Source organism: Ylistrum balloti, unplaced genomic scaffold (genome assembly GCF_031769215.1).
Source record: "Ylistrum balloti isolate Yb309-2 unplaced genomic scaffold, AGI_CSIRO_Ybal_v1 Utg369662, whole genome shotgun sequence".
Lineage (NCBI taxonomy): Eukaryota > Metazoa > Mollusca > Bivalvia > Pectinida > Pectinidae > Ylistrum > Ylistrum balloti.
Genome location: NW_026781912.1, coordinates 1,334,331 through 1,354,313, shown reverse-complemented (window position 1 = coordinate 1,354,313; position 19,983 = coordinate 1,334,331). Strand labels below are relative to the sequence as shown.

The 19,983-nt window shown below is 34.6% G+C and overlaps 2 protein-coding genes across 2 annotated transcripts; one reads left to right on the top strand and one right to left on the bottom strand.

The window, feature by feature from the left end:
- Positions 1 to 3,953: 3,953 nt before the first annotated feature.
- On the top strand, positions 3,954 to 11,650 carry LOC132559477 (sorbitol dehydrogenase-like). Its single transcript, XM_060224105.1, has 9 exons — positions 3,954 to 4,056; positions 4,648 to 4,681; positions 5,411 to 5,575; positions 7,901 to 8,060; positions 9,190 to 9,308; positions 9,851 to 9,916; positions 10,040 to 10,218; positions 10,866 to 10,987; positions 11,291 to 11,650. The coding sequence occupies exons 1-9, from the start codon at positions 4,003 to 4,005 to the stop codon at positions 11,445 to 11,447; spliced, it is 1,056 nt and encodes a 351-aa protein (XP_060080088.1). The 5' UTR covers positions 3,954 to 4,002; the 3' UTR covers positions 11,448 to 11,650.
- A 344-nt stretch (positions 11,651 to 11,994) lies between these two features.
- Positions 11,995 to 18,627, bottom strand: LOC132558976 (ATP synthase subunit b, mitochondrial-like). The gene is made up of 8 exons (XM_060223605.1): positions 18,562 to 18,627; positions 16,869 to 16,908; positions 16,328 to 16,596; positions 15,151 to 15,320; positions 14,552 to 14,677; positions 14,008 to 14,085; positions 12,966 to 13,067; positions 11,995 to 12,284 (listed from the first exon to the last, which is right to left on the bottom strand). Exons 1-8 carry the CDS (start codon positions 18,587 to 18,589, stop codon positions 12,216 to 12,218), a joined length of 882 nt encoding a protein of 293 aa, XP_060079588.1. The 5' UTR covers positions 18,590 to 18,627; the 3' UTR covers positions 11,995 to 12,215.
- Between the last annotated feature and the right edge of the window lie 1,356 nt (positions 18,628 to 19,983).

Here is a 19,983-nt window from a genome sequence, read left to right as displayed (position 1 = left end):
ATTACAGATACTCAGGATTGATATTATATCAACTAATGATTTATTATGGGAGAGGGGGGGGGGAGATAATTTCACCTTATATGCAGTCATTACAGATTGCGAGCATATAGCAAAGATTTAACCTTGACTGAAAATATAAGGGAAATGTATATTGTCTATATAGACATGTGAAATTCAATCCTGTGACCTAGGCCGAAATGAAACGACAGATTTACCGATTATCAATATTTAAATTCTCTCACAACCCCCCACACCCCTTCTTCCCTTGGCTGTCAAACTTATCACTAAACCATGATAGGTACCGATATGTAAAACGAAGGGAAGAAACTCTAATAGGTCAGAAATAATCACATAGGACAAGCGATTACCTAAATTAAAGTGATGTCGAACAGCGAAGAAGGTCAAGGTCATAATATTGAAAAACTGTCATATCCCCTCCACCCTAACCATCTGTAGAAGAATTATGACTCATAATGTCATGGTTTTTAACACATCACCTTGAGCCGGTGTCATTTGCTAGTAGATTAAGAAAACGAAGTAAACATATTTTACACTTCGCTCTTGACACGGAATGGTTTTCATTCTTTTAAATGGACATGATACACATCATTTTAATACACTGGTAACCAAATACATGTTCTTGTCGCTATTTCTTCAAACGTACTCGATGTTTGTCCCATTTTATATGTAGGCTCTCGGGCTTTGGTGGTTCCCGTTTGATTTTGGGGTTGATTAGAAAAACAAAATGGCTCACACGTTGTATGTTGTTGTTTAACAATGAAAGACAAAGACAAACCCCTTTGGTATCTCTTGTTTTTGAACATGTCACTTTCTGTGAAAGTGAGTCAACGTCAATTGTAAGGAAATGTAAAAGAATGTTATCCCAGAATGCAATATTATTACCTAGGCCTGTAGGTCACATAGGAGAAACATCTGTAAGGTTGACTATTAGTACCAAACATTTGTTCTGGATCATCAATTTGAAAACAAGAATAACAAAATAAAAGGCCTACATCGTAAAAGGCTACTGCATAAACATAATCAAATTAAAGCACTATGGCATGTGTCATGGTTATTTATCTCGGCACATTGCTAGCTATACATTGTATCACATCTCTTTGTTATGGAGGTATTAAACGTCTGAAGATATTTGACATTTCTGACTTTTGAAGTAGGTCAAGGTCATTTTTTTAGAATGTACCATGCCTCATAGTTATACAAAAGCTGTTTAATTTGCAATTGCATCTGGGAAAATTATTCTTTATTTCCATCCAATACTTGAAAGCAATGTTGGAGTCAAGGAATTAACTCCAGCAATGTCTTTAAAAATATTTGCGACCTATGTTTACATGTATCTAGGATATACGTGTAAATGTTTCCTTGGGTGAATGGCGGAGTAAACTTTCAAACAATCCATGCTGTTACTTATAATTAACAGATTAACATACCGAACACAGTCTTGTAGCTATAGGCGTTGGAAATAAATTGCCGAATTTGATTTTAACATATTCTATTGCACATAATTATAAGTTAAATTAAATTACATACATTATATTTACAAGTTGGCAGAATGATATGAAATATAACAATGAAACAATCATAAACAAGTTTACACACACACACACACAGAGAGAGAGAGAGAGAGAGAGAGAGAGAGAGAGAGAGAGAGAGAGAGAGAGAGAGAGAACACCTTGTATATATGTAGATCATGCATCTGCCCTACATGAAGGGTTATAAACACGGAAATCATGACTGAGTCTATTTCCAGACGGTTTCATTAACATCAGAGCCATCCGCAGGGAACATTGTGTCCACCTTCTCTGAGCCAATCGTTTCACGGGAAGATGCCGGTTTCAGTTTTAATGCGCATTTTTAATTACCTACTCATATGAAATCGGCTGCGAGTGTTCAGGAAAGTAGCCATTTTGAAACATTTGAAAGATGTTGGCACGAAAGATAAATGAAAACCGAATTTTTTTAAACAATTACCAAATGGCTTTACAAAAGGTAGCAATGCACAAATATCTACATAATCTGCGTATTTTTTTTTTATCTCACGATGACGTATGAATGCCCCGCCAAGTGAAACCGTCACAACCGTTGTAGGTTGGGATTTTTTTCATCAAACTGATGCTAACTTTTGGTAGTGTTAGACACGTTTCTTTTTATGGAAAATCGCATGCATGCGATTCTGTCTGTCCTACGTGCACCCACTTCAAAGATGAAACATAAATTTACATCCCCGAAGTAAGTTGATACCAACCCGAGCATCCTCCCAACGGGGTTAATGAACGATTAAGTATTCAGCGGATTTTCGAACTTGTTAAGCGTCATCTCTAAGTTCCCAAATGGTGACAGTTTTATATTTATCTTTTGACCTTTAAATCTGGATGGTAATCATTTTTGGTGAATAAATTGCCCAATAGAACCCAATATATAATAACTGTGTTCTTGAACTTTAACCTCCAGATTAGAAAGGCAGTCTCAAGCAATGTGAATCAATTTTCATTCATAAATTGTAGTAAACTTGACCTTTGATGTAAGGAATTGAAAACCAAAACTGACCAAAATTGTTCATTCAGTATGGAAGATTTGTTTGAAATTTTAGTGATAGGAACCGCACAACAAAATTGCTATGAGTAGGCGGGTCGAAATCCTTGGCAAACGAAAAAATATTTTTTACTTATGGTATCAGCGTACGTCTCTGACCTTTGAACTTCATACCTTAAAAACACCATCCAAGACAGGAGCTTGAGTTTCCTTAAGCTCCTTCATAAGACATCAGACATACCTGTTAGACACTGAGTAGTCAAAAAATCTGCTGTGTGGTGTACCTATATATATAGGTCCCACAGGAAGTTAGGGTTAGCATTGAATTATCAGTAATACTAATTCAACAATATTACCCATCATTCAATTAAAAAGTGTCCTACCTCCTGTAATTACTGTAAGTGTCTTATATAGTGAGAAAAAAACTCCAAGCTTACAAATGATAAAATAATTCGTTTAAAGGTTCAAATCAACTTGAGTTATTCTATAGTGTTAGATTTCTCCTTTTTCCCCCAGAAAGATCACGTAGTTTGTTAGCTAGCACTGAACATTATTTCAATATTTAAATGTTAGCAAAAGAGGCCCTATGTGCCTCTTGTTTTCACTTTAAAAATGCCATCGCAGAGGTTATATGATTGACAAGAGACAACCTGGTACCCGGTGTGTACGACGAATTACCATATGATAGAATAAGTTACTTTTAATCAACAAGTTTGGTGCGGAGAAGGCACACTTTAAAATCTGGGTCACGGGAAAGATAAACAAAGCACTACTCACACAGTGCCAGCACTGTATGGAGGGGAGGTGGGGACGCTGACATACCAACTCAGCTTTGTAACTTAAAGGGATATCGATATTATTGAATCATTATATATGAAATGCCAGGGTTACTTTTCAGTACATCCCATACAACTTTCTATATGCCGTATATATCATAAATATGTAATATTTTTATAAGATGTATGAGATATTTGTATTTGATGATATATGTTATAAAGTGTCATGAAATGAAAGCTCAAACTCATTAATATTCGATAAAGAGAATCTTGCCTTGACAAAAGTGATGTACGTGATCGACCCGGAAACATTCGATTTTAATTTCCAATGATAATATCTCAACATTAAAAACATTACCAAAATTAATGTTTCAGGGATGCCAATTGTCGGAAGAAACTAAAAAAAAACAAAAAAAAAAAAACCCAAAAATCAATATTGTTAGAACTCCTTTAATTAAGTAGTGCATATACATTGTATACTGTTGAGAATAAAAATAGGATGAACTACAAAAACAGAACACCGCGAAGAAGACGAAATTTGCAGTAAGTTAAATTGTCTGTTTACATTTGTGACGTCAGTGCTTCCGTAGACAAATTCTTGTCGACGAGATTTCCCAGTTGTATAGCAACTGGTGTCGGGCTCAACATCTAAACAATTGACCACTGACCAGCAAAAATGTCGGATACCAACCTGTCAGCCGTGCTGCACAAGAAAGGGGACCTTAGGCTGGTCAGTATACATCTCAGATAATTAATTATGTGGGCACCGATACATGTTTAGCACAAAGAAGTTAGCGAGACATTACTACAGATGTACGAATACTCGTATAGTACGCAATCAGAAAGACAAAATATAACTTTTTATTCACGTCGTCTTCTTTGAGATTTTTGAAATAATAATCATTTTGCGTACATGTACTTCATTGGTAATAATACTACATGGAACCAAAGACATGACATATTTTTTATCAATAATATCAAAATTATTTTCATTCCGTCATATTTCATAGACAACAACTAAAACCTTGAGCTCCATTACAGAATAATGGAGGGTTATGTGTTGTTTTTTTCTTGTTTGCTTATGTATAATTAAGAAATCCAGGCATCTGTGACGGGATAAACAGTTTGTCCATAACGCTGGATAAGTTAAATTTGGATTGCAACGAAGAAAAGTCTTTAATACAAGTGTTATCAGTAAGGGACATTATCAAACCATAACTGAAACTATATAAGTGACCTTAATGCAGCAGAACATTGTAATCAGAGCTCAAAATATTTCTAATATTTGTTCACATGCTTAATTACTTTTTTGCCTACACAGGAAGATCGTCCGATCCCAGAACCAAAGGAAGGAGGTAAGTAGAATATAAAAAGCTATGTACATTCTATATATTGTCTTTACCGTTGATGTATTTCACATGTGTCGAAAAATTCATGCTAATGTTCCACAAAATGCAGGAAATTAATTCACACTGACCCTTACCAAGGCCTCTATCTCAAATGCATGACCTTGAATCAACTTTTGTTTCAAGGAGCCAGTTGCGTGCTGGGATGGAGTACTATACAAGTTTGTTCAAATGAATGAGGTTGACCCACTTCCAAGGTCACAATGATCAAATGGTCCTAGCACCATGATATTAGGTCTGTAGAATTTTGGTGTGAAGGGCTACAAAATTTGTTCAAATGAAGCTGAAAAAATTTCAAGGTCACAATGGTTTTTCACAGTTACCAAGAGGCCCATCTTAATGATATAAGACCTGAAGCATACTGGGATAAAGGGCTACCAGTTTATTAAATAATGGGTATTTGCACATTTTTAAGTTTATTGGTGTCAAATATGTGTATATCTTTGAAAAAAACATGAAAAAGCAAGAGCCAAAGGTCATGATATAAGGTCAGTAGTATTCTGGAATAAAGGGATGCAAAGTTTGTTCGAATGAATGACCTTGGCCTACTTTTGAGGTAATTGCAGTAAAATGTGTTGAAATATTTGAATGAATCAATGATTTAACCCTTTGGCCCTTAATGTCCTCAGAATTTGTGTTGCTGCCAGGTCCCAATTGAATCTATCACCTTTGTTTCAGAGGTACAGTTGTCTATGCGTAAAGTTGGAATATGTGGTTCAGATGTGAAATACTGGACAGCAGGCGGTATTGGTCAGTTTGTGGTCACACATCCTATGCTTCTGGGACATGAGTGCAGCGGAGTGGTCACTAAGGTTGGCAAAGGTGTGACACACCTGAAGCCAGGTAAGTGAAGTGAAATGAATTTAAAATGGTTTATGTGATGATTGTGTCTTTCATGTGTTTCTAGCACACAGACTATGGATACATAAACTAATAGTTGGATGAATATTTTCATTACAAAGTTGTCACATACAGCAACTGTAAAATCATTCATTGTCATGAGGGATTTATTTTCGCTGATTTCAATGACACTCTTCATCCACAAAACTCATGTGTCCATGAAATTCTAAGATAAGTATAGTTAGATTTATCAAGGTTATACTTATCCCCAAAATTAAGAGTCCACAAAAAAGGATTTTTTTTTTGAAAAACCATAAAAACTTAGTCACATGAAAATATAGTTATAGTATATATAGTATATATTATAGTATATGGACCATAGATCTTTGTGGTCCAATTTGTAGGATTTTATAGTATATGGACTATAGATCTTTGTGGTCCAATTTGTAGGATCTTATAGTATATGGACCGTAGATCTTTGTGGTCCAATTTGTAGGATTTTATAGTATATGGACCATAGATCTTTGTGGTCCAATTTGAAGGATTTTATTGTATATGGACCATAGATCTTTGTGGTCCAATTTGTAGGATTTTATAACATCTGGACCATAGATCTTTGTGGTCCAATTTGTAGGATTTTATGGTATATGGACCGTAGATCTTTGTGGTCCAATTTGTAGGATTTTATAGTATATGGACCGTAGATCTTTGTGGTCCAATTTGTAGGATTTTATAGTATATGGACCATAGATCTTTGTGGTCCAATTTGTAGGATTTTATAGTATATGGACCAGAGATCTTTGTGGTCCAGTTTGTAGGATTTTATAGTATATGGACCGTAGATCTTTGTGGTCCAATTTGTAGGATTTTATAATATATGGACCATAGATCTTTGTGGTCCAATATGTAGGATTTTATAGTATATGGACCGTAGATCTTTGTGGTCCAATTTGTAGGATTTTATAGTATATGGACCATAGATCTTTGTGGTCCAATTTGTAGGATTTTATAGTATATGGACCAGAGATCTTTGTGGTCCAATTTGTAGGATTTTATAGTATATGGACCATAGATCTTTGTGGTCCAATTTGTAGGATTTTATAACATCTGGACCATAGATCTTTGTGGTCCAATTTGTAGGATTTTATAGTATATGGACCATAGATCTTTGTGGTCCAATTTGTAGGATTTTATAGTATATGGACCAGAGATCTTTGTGGTCCAATTTGTGCTGAAGCCATTTAATCAGAAGTTACAACCAAAAAGTTGTAATGATTCAAACATTTACATATTACTTAGCATGGAAAGAGTGCCAGGAGTGATAACTTGGTCGAGATCCATCAAATCTGGTCAGTCAAACGTTTACAGATTACTTAGCATGGAAAGAGTGCCAGGAGTGATAACTTGGTCGAGATCCATCAAATCTGGTCAGTCAAACGTTTACAGATTACTTAGCATGGAAACATATAACAGAGTGCCAGAAGTGATAACTTAGGAATGGTCAAGATCCATCAAATCTGGTCAGTGAGCTATAATATATGTAGTGACTGGCCTGGATGCTCTAGCCCTGCCCTCTGGAATTGGGTCACTGGGTCATATCATGATAAAGTATGAAATCTCCTTCCTCTCTTTACATACATTTGACTGACTTTGAAGACACAACAAAGTTCATAATGCTTACAAATTTGGTCCATGGATCTTGACGTAGAAGTCTATGAGAATCCAACCTCTTGTCCACTATATACTAGTATTTGGTATTTGCATTGCCAATCATGAAAAAATCAAGTCTGGTCCTGTCCTTTGGACTCTGGATTATAACAGGAAGTGTTTTAGATCACAGTAAGACTCTTTTGAATTCAGTTTTGCTTTTGAAGTAAGAAAGTCACTACCTAAATTAAAGTGCCAATCTTTTCTTTGATTAGTTAAAGGAAGAGAGAATGTGCCTCTCTACCCAACCCACTCGAAACAGGCTGCTTAGATGATATAAAACTGAGTGATAAAAAAATAAAATATAATACCACCTACTGGGCAGTTTACTTTAAACATTCATGTTTTAGCGTTAATATGATTTTTTCACTTTTTGACATCGAAGTTCTTTGCTAAAGTATGATTTGCTAATTGCTGTGTGTATGTGTCCTGTGTGACTGCAAAATAAGCAAATTCATCATGGCTTTTGAAAAAAATAGAAAAATATCGTGTTTAATTTTGATTGCACCAACTATGTATGTTGAAAGCATCATTTTTAAAATTTATCTTAATATGTCCTCACTTCTGAAGCGAAGACAGAATTATATGGAAATAATTACATGTTATCTGTGAATGTTACAGGAGATCGTGTTGCTATTGAGCCTCATGACATCTGTCGTAAGTGCGAGTTCTGCAAGTCTGGTAGCTACAACCTGTGTAAAGATGTTTTCTTCCTGGCTACCCCACCCGACAATGGTGCCCTTGCCAGATACCATACACATGCTGCTGATTTTGTCTTCAAGTAAGTACACAATGCATGTACCAAAAACGATAAGCTCCATTTATCTTACATGTGTAAAACAAGCTGTATTAACTTCCAATAATCACTTTTGTTCACCTGAATGAAATTGCAGAGGAGTTTTGCTGTGGAAGAGTTGATCTGTAAGAATTAGCTGCTGGTGTCAATACTCTGAAGCTACAAGATATGGTACACTGCACTGGCCTGTCACAATGGTGACAACGGTTTGATTCTCTGATTGAATATAGAAATATATAGAATCATCTACCAGAACAAATTGTGTCTAGACAACATGATGTTTTTCAATATCACTGTACTGCAAATATAGTAAAATCATAATTTTTTTGTCGCCTGCAGAGCTGGCAGACACTTAGGGATCACTTTGTCTGTCATCACACAGCGGCGCCGTCGTCCGTACAAAAATTTTCTGGACTTTTTTTGGTTATGCTTTGAGTTATCAAATCGAAATTTGGGAATTGGCTTCTTGTTGCAAGGATACAGATTAAGCTTGATTCCTGGCTGTCTGTGACCCTTCTTGGCAGAGTTATACCCCTTTGAACTTGGAAAATTTCTTAGGAATATTGCTTTGCGTAGTTTTCCCTTTATGCTTTAAGTTTAAAAATGAAATTTGATATTACAACTTTATGGTTGATCGTTGCACATCCAGTTCAATTTCTTGGTGACCGTGACACTTTATGCAGGCGACACATACAGTTCTGGGTGACCGTGACACTTTATGCAAGCGACACATACAGTTCCGAGGAACTCTTGTTTTTGTTGGGGATATATTTTCATTGATTTTTCAGGTTTTCTTAATCCATGAATTCATAACAAATTGTAAAAACAAGTATAAGTAGATTTACAAAGCTATATTTATCCATGAAATAATTTTTTGATAAAGTACGAAAATTTAGCCCCATGAAAATAGATGATTTTACAATGTTACTGTACCATCATTGAATTAAAATTTGTTTGAATCATGACTTAACCTAAAACAAATTCATGCATCATAATTTTGCATTTACATTAATATGCTTGTTGTCAATATAAACTATATATTTGTTTTGGTATAGTTGTGTATCAGCATTTTTTCCTGATCTTACGAAAGTTGACTCCTTCAAACATTTTACAGAATACCAGATAATGTCAGTTTTGAAGAGGGTGCCTGTGTGGAGCCTCTTTCAGTGGGACTACATGGTTGTCGTAGAGCTGGAGTGACCCTAGGAAGTCGTGTTCTTGTTTGTGGGGCAGGTATGTACAGGACCTGGAAGGATCCAAAGATTTTAGTAACACCATCCTTTTATGCTCAGGTGACAAATTACATTGCAGTGTTTTTTTCTTTTTTTCTTATAAAAAGTACTCACATAGTCCGATTATTATTGCTAACTCCAAGAAAAGTACTAATAGAAGTCTTTGGGCCCTAGATATATAATTTCACATAGTTGTGATGTCAAAGCCACATTCTATTAACTCTTTGTATTATGTAATGTTAAGATGCCTTCTTGTGATTTGTGGCATTTGTTTCATATTAGGTCAAGGTTGCATATTAAAAGGTCAAGGTCATAAAGATAAACGTTGCATGATATACAGTAATGTTTGAACTGGTGTCAAGTTAATCACAGGAATAAGGTCAAGGTTATGGCTAAAGGTGAAACATTGTAAAACATTTATTTCTTTTAAATTTTTGTCATTAGTTTGATGTTTATCTTATTTCACAATGTCAAGAGTAAAGATGAAATTCCAATAATTGTAATGTGACTTTTAAATTGTCATTATGACATCATATGTTGCAGGCCCAATTGGACTGTGTGCTATGCTGAGTGCCAAGGCTTTGGGTGCTGCTGCTGTTTGTATGACAGGTAACCAAGTTAAACTAAACTATATATTGTTTGTTAACCTCACTCTTCTCTTTGCTGGAAAAGGGAAAATTTATAGGGTCAACTGTTCTACCACATTTTCATCTTTTTATTTAATAATTTCAGACATTGACAGCAAGCGACTTGAATTTGCGAAAAAGTGTGGAGCCACACATACCTTACTGGTTACTAAGGATGATAAGCCAGAGGAGGCAGCTGTCAAGGTAGCCAGTCTGATCGGTGGAGCCCCACAACACACTATAGAATGCAGTGGAGCACAGTCCTCTGTAAATCTGGGAGTTCTGGTATGTTTAAACAGCAATTATTTACATACACTCTGTAATCAAAACATCAACTTATTGTAGACACAGAGTGCAACTTCTTAATGTAGATGCAAATTGAAAAATAATAACCAAGCCTTAATTCTGTTCTTTGTTGTTGTGGAACAAAATTTTTAAAAAAATTAAAATTTCATGTTGAAAATTCTGTACATAAGACAAAAAATACAATTCAAAGTCAATACTTGTACATATAGCTCCCATCTTTTTTTCTATGTTCCACTCCACCTTCCCCAAAATTAATTATACAACAATAGGATCAATTCCTGTGTGTATTTCAACTTTGTATTCAAGATATATTCATGCAATGACCATGTTATTTCATTTTCATAATAACAGCATTAATTTCTTACCAGGAGCAAAGTTAAGTAAGATGTGGAGATCAAATATACAAATATGTATTTCTTCTCAAATTTTCCAAAAATGTTATAATACTCTTCACATTTGTTACGACATTGTTACTATATAATTCTAATCAATGAAAGCCTCCAGAAATAGACAGAAAATTTCACATTTGCTCTTTGAAGAATCGGGAGCAGGCTTTGCTATTCTACGAGTTTGAAATGGCTGATGATTGGGATATGAGAATGAATGTATAAAATACGTTGTTGTAGGCCACCAAATCCGGAGGAACAATGGTTGTGATTGGTCATGGTCCTGACAATGTGACATTTCCCGTGGTCAGTGTCATCACCAGGGAGATCACACTCAAGGGGTCATTCCGATACATGAACACGTATGTAATACACTCCTTACAAAAGTGGTGGAATCAATGTGCAATTGTAACATTGTATTTGTAATTATTTATCTTGTGTCTTGCTTGGTAATTGCTTTGTTTTCTTATTTTTGTATTTTATTTTTTATTTTTTTTTTTTGGGGGGGGGGGGGTTGCATGATCTGAAAGTCCCTCTTTTTTCATTGTAGTACTCTAATACTGTGTAACATGTTTTTTTTCTTTCACAGAGCCCACATATAAAATATTGTAGGAGTTTAACATAATAGATAACCCTTTCAAATGAGTGTATTATTTTATCTTCAGCTGGCCCACATGTCTGGAGATGATGTCTTGTGGGAAGATTGATGTCAAACCTCTTATCACTCACATGTTTTCATTGGAGGAAACAATGAAGGCATTTGAAACTGCTAAGTCTGGGGAAGGGGTCAAGGTCATAATTGACTGTGAGAAGAAAGGGTGAATCATTTTTGGAAAGGTGAAAGCCACAGATAGCAAGAAATGGGGACGTTCAGTCAATGAGAAGAACACCAGGCAGACAAAATATGAAGAACAGTGAAAAATGATAATAAATGTACATATTACTACTTCTTTAATCATGAATTTGATATTGGTGAAAATTAATTGTATCAATGATAAATTTTATTAAAACCTATTATGTTGAAACGGATTTGTTATTTGCAACACTGCCAGATGCTATCACCCCAAAGCTCTGGATAGGAAGCTCAGGACTCCAGCATGATGGTCCTTAAGGTCAACAGTATGACTGAGCAATGTTGTACCTTGTTTATTAAACATATTCAACATGTGTTTTAGATGAGATGAAAACCAAAAGGCAAATCAGCTGTTTTGTTGATTTTTGAGTCTTTCTTTTTATAGGAAAATTCAGAAAAGGACAGAAATCAAACAAAAATCAGATTTCCATCTGTTATGAAGCAAAAACTGTTCAAACAGACAACTTCTCAATCAAAGAACATTTTCTTCTCAAATACACTGTTCTAAAAAAAGGCAAAAGATTTTTTTTTTTATACAATAAGTTTATTTTCAAAATTCATCTTCTAAATATGGATAACACCACAGCACTGATTCTTTGTCAATCATGACAAGTATTTACACGTCAGATTCAACTTTTCTCCTGACCAGGAAAAAGAGTAGCAGAATTTTGAAACAGTTTCATATCACGGAGATGAACTAGATCATCTTCTACACACAACAGGTCTTTTTACACCATTTACGTAGCTGTGTTGCTTTTTGCTAGTTGACGGAGATTGGTCAAACAGTTGTTCATCACTTGTTTCTCCTGCAAAATAAATTAATTTTCACACTTCAGTAAAAGTTGATGCATGTTGCCAATGTTACAGTATAACAAATGTTGATTTAACTGTTTTTTTATTTTTAAAAAGAAACAATACCAACGCTATCGCCATTTATTTGAATTCATCAAAATCTGAAGAATGAAACAAACTTGAAGGAGCCATCTGTATGGCCAACAGTACAAGGTTATACAAATTACAGAAAGCAATTGAGGATATTTCATGAAAATCAAAACCTTTCTTTTCAAATTTGCAGAACTGTTGGTATCTAGGTGAAATAATCCAAAACAATTACTGAATTTCAGTTCAAAACAACCTGTCAAACATTTCTGGTAACGAAATCAAATTGTTTTAAAATTAATTTCTTTACTCAAATTTTAAATGACTATGACCTTGACTATCAGAATTGAAAAGCAATTTCAAACAAGTGCTTTCAATATTAGTCCAAGGAACTCTAAATACACTGCAGCAAATCAATTTTCTATATATGGTAACAATGACTTCTACTGGAGTTTTGACCTTCTGGTCCAATTAGGAATTTCCATTGAGTAAATGCACTGTATATAGTTTTAGTTAAATAGGGATTCTATTATCAGAAGAGAACTACCCCTCTATTGGTATATGTTGCCTTTTCAGGCAACTCTAAAATATTTCACTCTGAAATTTACCAGTTGTGGAGTAATGCTACTGTAAACAGATTGGGTGATCCACTTGGCCATGTGTCCCTGCTCAAAGCTCTTCTTTGAACTGGCAATGGACACCTGGTAATCCTGCAAAATTATAAAACATTTCAATGATACATGCTATCTTTTGTACATTGTAAAGAGATTAAATTTCATAATTTAGTAAATTTCCATAAAACATAAGCAGAATGACAAACGGGTATTTTTGATGATATAACAATGATCTTATATGAGGTTTGGATCCGAAATTCAATCTTCAACATTTTTGACATTCTGTGGACCATGCACAAATTATTTTGTGAAAGTCCATGTACTGAGAATTCCAACTGGGTTTGCATGAAAAGAATTACAAGCAAAATTTAACTTTTGAATTGAACTAGAAATATATTTGCGAAACATGTATGCCACTACCCTTAGTTTGATGAAAGGTTCAGCTGAAATGTCAAAATTTGAAGAAAAGAAGATGTTTGAGAAATACTATGCCTCTTGGGAGAAAATTGGAGGTTACCATGGAGATCATAGCTAAATAACAAATTACTATCATTACAATAGTACATTGGAAGTACTCTAAATTTGAAATCAAGTGATTTGAGCGTTAAATTATGGGTTTGAAAAGTTAGATGGGATTTGTTGGAGAATGGCCTAAAAACAATTGAAACCATACATTAAAAGAAAAAAGAGTCATTTGATCAAATACCTTCATCTAAACAGAAAGATTTTAAAGCTAGGGTTGGGTTTGACTAATCGTTTATATACAAAACAAGTTCACCAAATGATGCTTCAGACCAATCTAGTCAAAATATTTTCATCCAACGAAAAGAAGAATGATTTGAAAGTCCTTGATTTTGCCTATATGGCCCCAGCTCCCATCCATCTGTTCTGAAGGTGATCCAATATAATTAAAGCTATTGAAGAAAAATTATTTTCCCTTTTGGGACTTACCTTGGTGTATGTGTGTGTGTTTTGTTTATTGTTTATTTCTAGTGATGTTTTTTCAGAAAACATTCACATTCACAAATACACTTACTAGTTTACGCATGGCATCCTCATACAATGACTTCAATCTCTGTCTGTATTCAATTTCCAGTTGTAGACCTACATTTTCCTGCAAACAAAAACAGAATATTTACTATTTTTCCCCTTACTTGAAAACCTGATGGATGCACTAGTTGCACTCAGTTATTTTTGTGTTTTTGTAGATCTGTGTTTGGTTTTTCTTTCAACAATTCTGTGATTCTTGAATGAAAAATCTCGCTATACCAATATGATATTGCTGTAAATTCTTAAGTTATGTCATGGCAGAAAAATTGTGACAACCATTTTGAATTTAAAGATAACCTAACTTTTTAGGTCACAAAAACCTAGCAAGTTGAAACAAAATTCCATTGAAGCAATTTCAAGTAATGCATTAAAAATTCCACAGGTAGCAATTTCAAGTAAAGCATTTTGTTTACCAAACAGGATAATCCTCTGATAGCCATATCTGTCAATGTTCTAAACTTCTGTTAAAAAACAACACTTCATCTGTTTAACTGAACCATGTGAGATGTTTAAAATGTAATAAAACCTACCTTTTTAGCCTCATAGATATATTCTAGAGCTTCCTGTTGGTATATTAGTGTTTTCTTTTCCTCAATGTTGTTATCTATGTCCTCCACGAAGTCCATAATTGGCTTGTACCAATGAGAATCGATAACCTACAAAATAAAAACCAAGTTGTATGTCCTGGTCACATTACACTACACAAGAGGCAAAATTGGCTTACATCACTCATCTATCATAAATTTATTCATACAATATATATACAGGCTATATAATGACATCATTGTTGTAAAGATCTTGTTACTTTTTGTTTACAATACTGTTGAACTTAGATATAAGGATTTTATAATAATAACACAAGACACCCAACCTTTAAGGTTTGTCGCAGTCATGTATTATTGATTTTTTCTTAGCCAAGGTATTCTATTTTTCACAAAATAGATACATCAAATAAAGCATCAATACAGAAAACAATACCAGTATATGCCTCCCATGAAAAAAATCCCTTTTGGGTCAAGCCTTTAGTAATTTTCTTTATGTTCCAATATGTTGACTAAAGGTTGCTACTCGCCATGATCACAGATCACAAGCACATTTTACCACTGATGTATTGGATAAGTTTACTTACCTCTCGCTTGGCCGTAATGAAATTTGTCATTGCATCTACCAAGTGAACCTTTTTATTCAGGTACCATAAAGCAGGAAAAACGAATAAAGCTACTCCAAATTCATAGTCATGCTTGATAATTTGATGGGAGAACATGTATGCTGGAGTTCCAAGTAACAGGAGATATGGACCTGAAAAAGGGGGAAAAATCAGTGTAATGAAAGTATTAATACATAAAACAAAAGGTACAGGTTAAAAGGTAATACTGCTATATCAAGAACTGATTAGAAAATTGTGTGGAGATCCTTTCTTCAGCATTTATCTGTCAGGATTTAACTCATTTACAACAAATAATAATAAGGGGTTTCCCAGATGAGCTTTTAAATGATAAAAGTGTACAATGCATTACATCAGACAAAAGTCACAAAGAGACAATTTTGTCTCAGTTGACCTAATAAAAACATCTATCTAATGATTATGACCATCATTCCTTCTGTGTGTGAAAATCGTAAAATTTTAAGTATATCAAGAGGTAAGTTTGTTCATCTAAGAATGAGAACTGAATATGACACAATATGTGTATCATTGAACATGATTGCTGAACAAACTGCTGTGAAAGTGTCTGAGAGTTCCAAATTAATTTCTAAGTATAAATATAATATACCTAGTGATCTGAATAAAGTGACTTGGCAAAAATTGTATCATATTACTGGTCAACCAAAGAAAAACAAAGAGTTGCCATGAGGCATCCAATATTAGAGAGAACAGAAGCCAAAATGACATTCAGCAAAGATTATCTTAAGCTAGATTTACATTTTCTATATCTCACATGATCATGCAAGATTGCTTACTCAGCAATGTTTTCAATAGCTCTATTCGTGGATGTTCTTTTAGCAAGACCATTGGTCCTGATAATTCCTTTTTTTGCCATGTGGGGCTTGAAGGTCAAAATACATGTCAAAGCTCATGAAATGGTACAGACCCATACTGAACATAAAACGTTTTCCAATAACAATAAGTTGTTTGCAGGACTGACTGGCAGTTGATTTGAAAAAGTGAACAAGTGATTTGAAGTGCCCAAGGGCACCTTCAGATGACAGTGGGTTAAAAATTATTTCTTTTTGAAAATTTTATTGCTCACCAAACATTCAAATGTGCATTTTTTCCATTCAAGTACTGATTGAAATTTCATACACACCCAAGATTCCTGTTTTATTGTAAAGAGCCTCGAAGAATGCTTCGGGGACAACCACATAACGAGTTTTGGGTGGATCCACAATCTGTTTGACTGGAGGAAAATTTTTCAGGTCTCTTTCGGGACCATAGAATATATCACTGACTTCCTTCCAAGTAGCTACCCTTTCTTCAAGAGTTGGTATAGGTGGTCGCAAGTGGTTAACTGTGCGATGAGCCACTCTACCAGGATCAACTTTACCACTGCCAGTAGCTTTCTGTTCCACAACGCATCTGAAAAAAATAATCATAAGAAAACTAAATATTATGCCAGTACTTTCCTTTCACATTGTTATCATTCATTCTTAATTTTGTATTTTCAAAAAGTTTTCATGTAAATTTCACCGTCATTTTGTATTAATGAACCTCTTAATTGATGGGATTACCAAAGATTGAGGGAATTTTAAATTACATATTGTTACAATGGCAGTTTTTATAGATAACATAGATATCAGTTCAGGATATTACTATCTTATTAGTTTTTGTAATGACTGAACAAAATTTACCTTGGGTTATTTGCCAGAAGAACCTTTGTTGCATTGGCTCCTGCAAATATAAACATATTGAGAGACAAAATCATCCAAGAGATAGAGTACAAAGCTATAAATCAAGTGTATCCACAAATATAAAGAAAGGCATGTATGCATTATGATCAACCTATACTTAATCAGTGTTCGACATTACCACTGAATGAGAGTACAAAACCCCCTAAATTTGTAAAATTCAAGATGTGTAACCCAAGTTTTCAAAGACTTCTCAATATGAATACATTATTAGGGGTAAACTGTAACCCCAGTATCTAATACATGCACAAGGGGGATCACTCTTTAATCAAAACAGCCATACTGACATATAATTACACCTATGTAGACATTTGCATGCACTCTGTAAACAGAAGAGGCTTAGTTTTGGTCTGACTACAACTACAGGAAATACTTATACCATGACAAATCAAAATGATTGAAACAAGAATGCCTGTTCTCTGTGACAAATGGTGTGGTCTGTAACACACAACAAGAATTTGTTTACTTTTGGTCTATTATATCTTAATTGTTACAATATTATACTAATGCTCCCAAATAACCTTGATAATGATTCTTTCAATATGACTCCTATGATATGTGGCAGGCCTCACATATCATATTGTAACAGAGGTCATTTTTCATCTCAATGCCTCCGGCAGAGCTAAAGAGAAGTTCTCTCTACCGAGTGGTATATTGCATATTACAATGTTTAGTCAACATCTACTTTGACATCTGCCTCAAAATGGCTATTCACATGGTGATAAATTAAATGCTGCAAATAAACAAGTTATCATTTATATAAAAAATATTTATGCTTATAAATTTGTAGTTGCTTTATGTCCTATTAACAGCCAGTATTACTTTAGGAAATGCCAGGTTTGGGTGGAGGAGAAAAAATTGGAAATTCTTAAGAAAAACTATCTATCTGTGGCCAGTGCCTGATGACTGCCCCATGTACATTGTAGGCCTAAAACCCTTACTCAAAAGTGGAAGGTTAGTACATATATATAGACAGGGGTGGTCAGACATCTTAACCACCGTCTATATAAACAAAATCTTCCGATTTCATATGTAAAACTGCATGCTGCTATTGCACTGAATGACACTACATTGTGCTATTATAAACCACCTGTGTCCGAAACACAATCACAAGGGCATACACAGTATTTTTTAAAGTTTGCAACTATTTACCAAACGATAAATTTTTAATCATCTTAAGAATAATTATAGAATTGTATATGTTCTAAGCGACTAATTAATAAGAGGTATAGCTTTACATTCCGAAACTATAATTACTAGTCTACATAGCTATCTAAATGCTATTTGTATCTCTCTGTCGTTGAAGACCTTGCCTAACGACATATGCTGATGTTACAGCGACAACCTCAATATTCCCGAAATTGAGTAATTTCGCTAAGCCGGTGGAGTTGTAAACGTTACTATCTGGATAAAGAGTGTACAGACGTTTTGGTTTTATTTTAAGGACACTGGTACTGTAACGTCAATTATTACAGAACATGCCGGCAGAGGGATCGCCGGCACAGTGGAAGTAACAGGCGATATCTAGCCGAATTCAAATGCAATCAATAATTTGCATCTTCCATAAACATACAAAGATATCAATTGTTTCTGTTCTTTTGACAAAAGATTTGTATCATCAGCTGTTTTATCGTACCTGCCCTGATATATCGTAGTCGCATCATATTGGCGACCTTCTCGTCCTTCTCAGGAGTGCCCGGATGTTCAATGTTACCGTAAAGCGATGTCGTAAATTGAGCGTCTAAATAACTCAGATGAAGTAAAATAGAGAGGAACACTAAATACACGAGTCTCGTACGCGCTGAAATGTTGTGAGAACCTTTAAAAGGAGGTTGGCAGCAGTTAAATACTAGTGGACTATCATTTTAACGGGATTCTCTGTGTTTTGAACACAAAATTATTCAAGCAGATTACTTTGTAAATAAAGCTGTCATTTGCGAAAAGTTGGTTTCGGAATGATTCAGTCATATACCTTGAACATGTCATGAAGATAAATAAGAGGGTTGCGTACTAAAAAAAGTCATATTACACCAACTTTTCAACAGGATGTATAGCATTTGAAGACAATAGGGATTTTCTGCACAATGTTCTCCTTTCATTTCATACGTAGAAAATAGTTAGTAACGACAGTAAACCTAACATGGTATTCATCAAAGTCTTGAAATGATGGAAATATCACAGAACCTTACAGAGCACAGTGTTGACTGGGATTACGTTTTATCAATGGATGATCTAGATACCTCTGTTGGTAATCTTACTGAATTACCCAATGATATTGCTGAGGAATGTATTCCAAATAAAACAGTAACAATACGTTGTAGAGAACGTCCATGGAAATTCGTAAAATAATTAGAAAATGGAATAGAATGTCTAGATTAGCTAAAAGAGTAGGAACCGTGGCTGATAAGGGTAGGTTAAAAGAATTATATACAAGTATGTAAGTGTAATACGTAATGCTAAATCGAAATATGTTCGTAAACTTTGTAGACCAGTACTCTGTAATATTACTAGTGGGAAGTGTTGGACTACGTAAAGTAAATTAATGTTTAGCTCTTGTAAAACATGTAATTTACCACCCAGAATGAGGCTTCTATTGTTACCGATGATAATATTAATGCTAACGCGTTTGATGAATTCTCTAGATTCCACTGTCGATAACTCCAATACGGAACTCCTCTGACAACAACGAACCTCTGCTTACTCACCTATACATTGATAGCAAAGACATTATTTCTGTTTTATTTAACATTAGCTGCTCTAAGGTAGTTTGACCCGACTTAATAAATCCAAGGCTCCTTAAATAGGCATCTATTTTATCTCACGATGGTACATGGACAGAGCACATTAAATGTACTGTAGAAAAAGTGAGTAATAAGTTAGATATTCTGCAGAAATCTCGATTTAAAACAGACAGGAAATCTCTTCAGATCTTGTATTTTTCATTTATCAGACCTCGACTTAAATATGGTGATATCGTCTGGAATAACCTAACTATCCAGCAGTCTGACTCTCTGGAATATATTGAGCTTGAAGCTGCGAGAATTGTAACGGGCGATAC

Coding starts and splice junctions, on each gene's coding strand:
- LOC132559477 (XM_060224105.1), top strand. CDS start 4,003: ATGTCGGATACCAACCTGTCAGCCGTGCTGCACAAGAAAGGGGACCTT. Junction 4,682..5,410: donor CCCAGAACCAAAGGAAGGAG/GTAAGTAGAATA, acceptor CCTTTGTTTCAG/AGGTACAGTTGTCTATGCGT. Junction 8,061..9,189: donor GCTGCTGATTTTGTCTTCAA/GTAAGTACACAA, acceptor AACATTTTACAG/AATACCAGATAATGTCAGTT.
- LOC132558976 (XM_060223605.1), bottom strand. CDS start 18,589: ATGATGCGACTACGATATATCAGGGCAG. Junction 16,909..18,561: donor ACTACGATATATCAGGGCAG/GTACGATAAAAC, acceptor TTATATTTGCAG/GAGCCAATGCAACAAAGGTT. Junction 15,321..16,327: donor CAATAAAACAGGAATCTTGG/GTGTGTATGAAA, acceptor CCCCTTTTTCAG/GTCCATATCTCCTGTTACTT.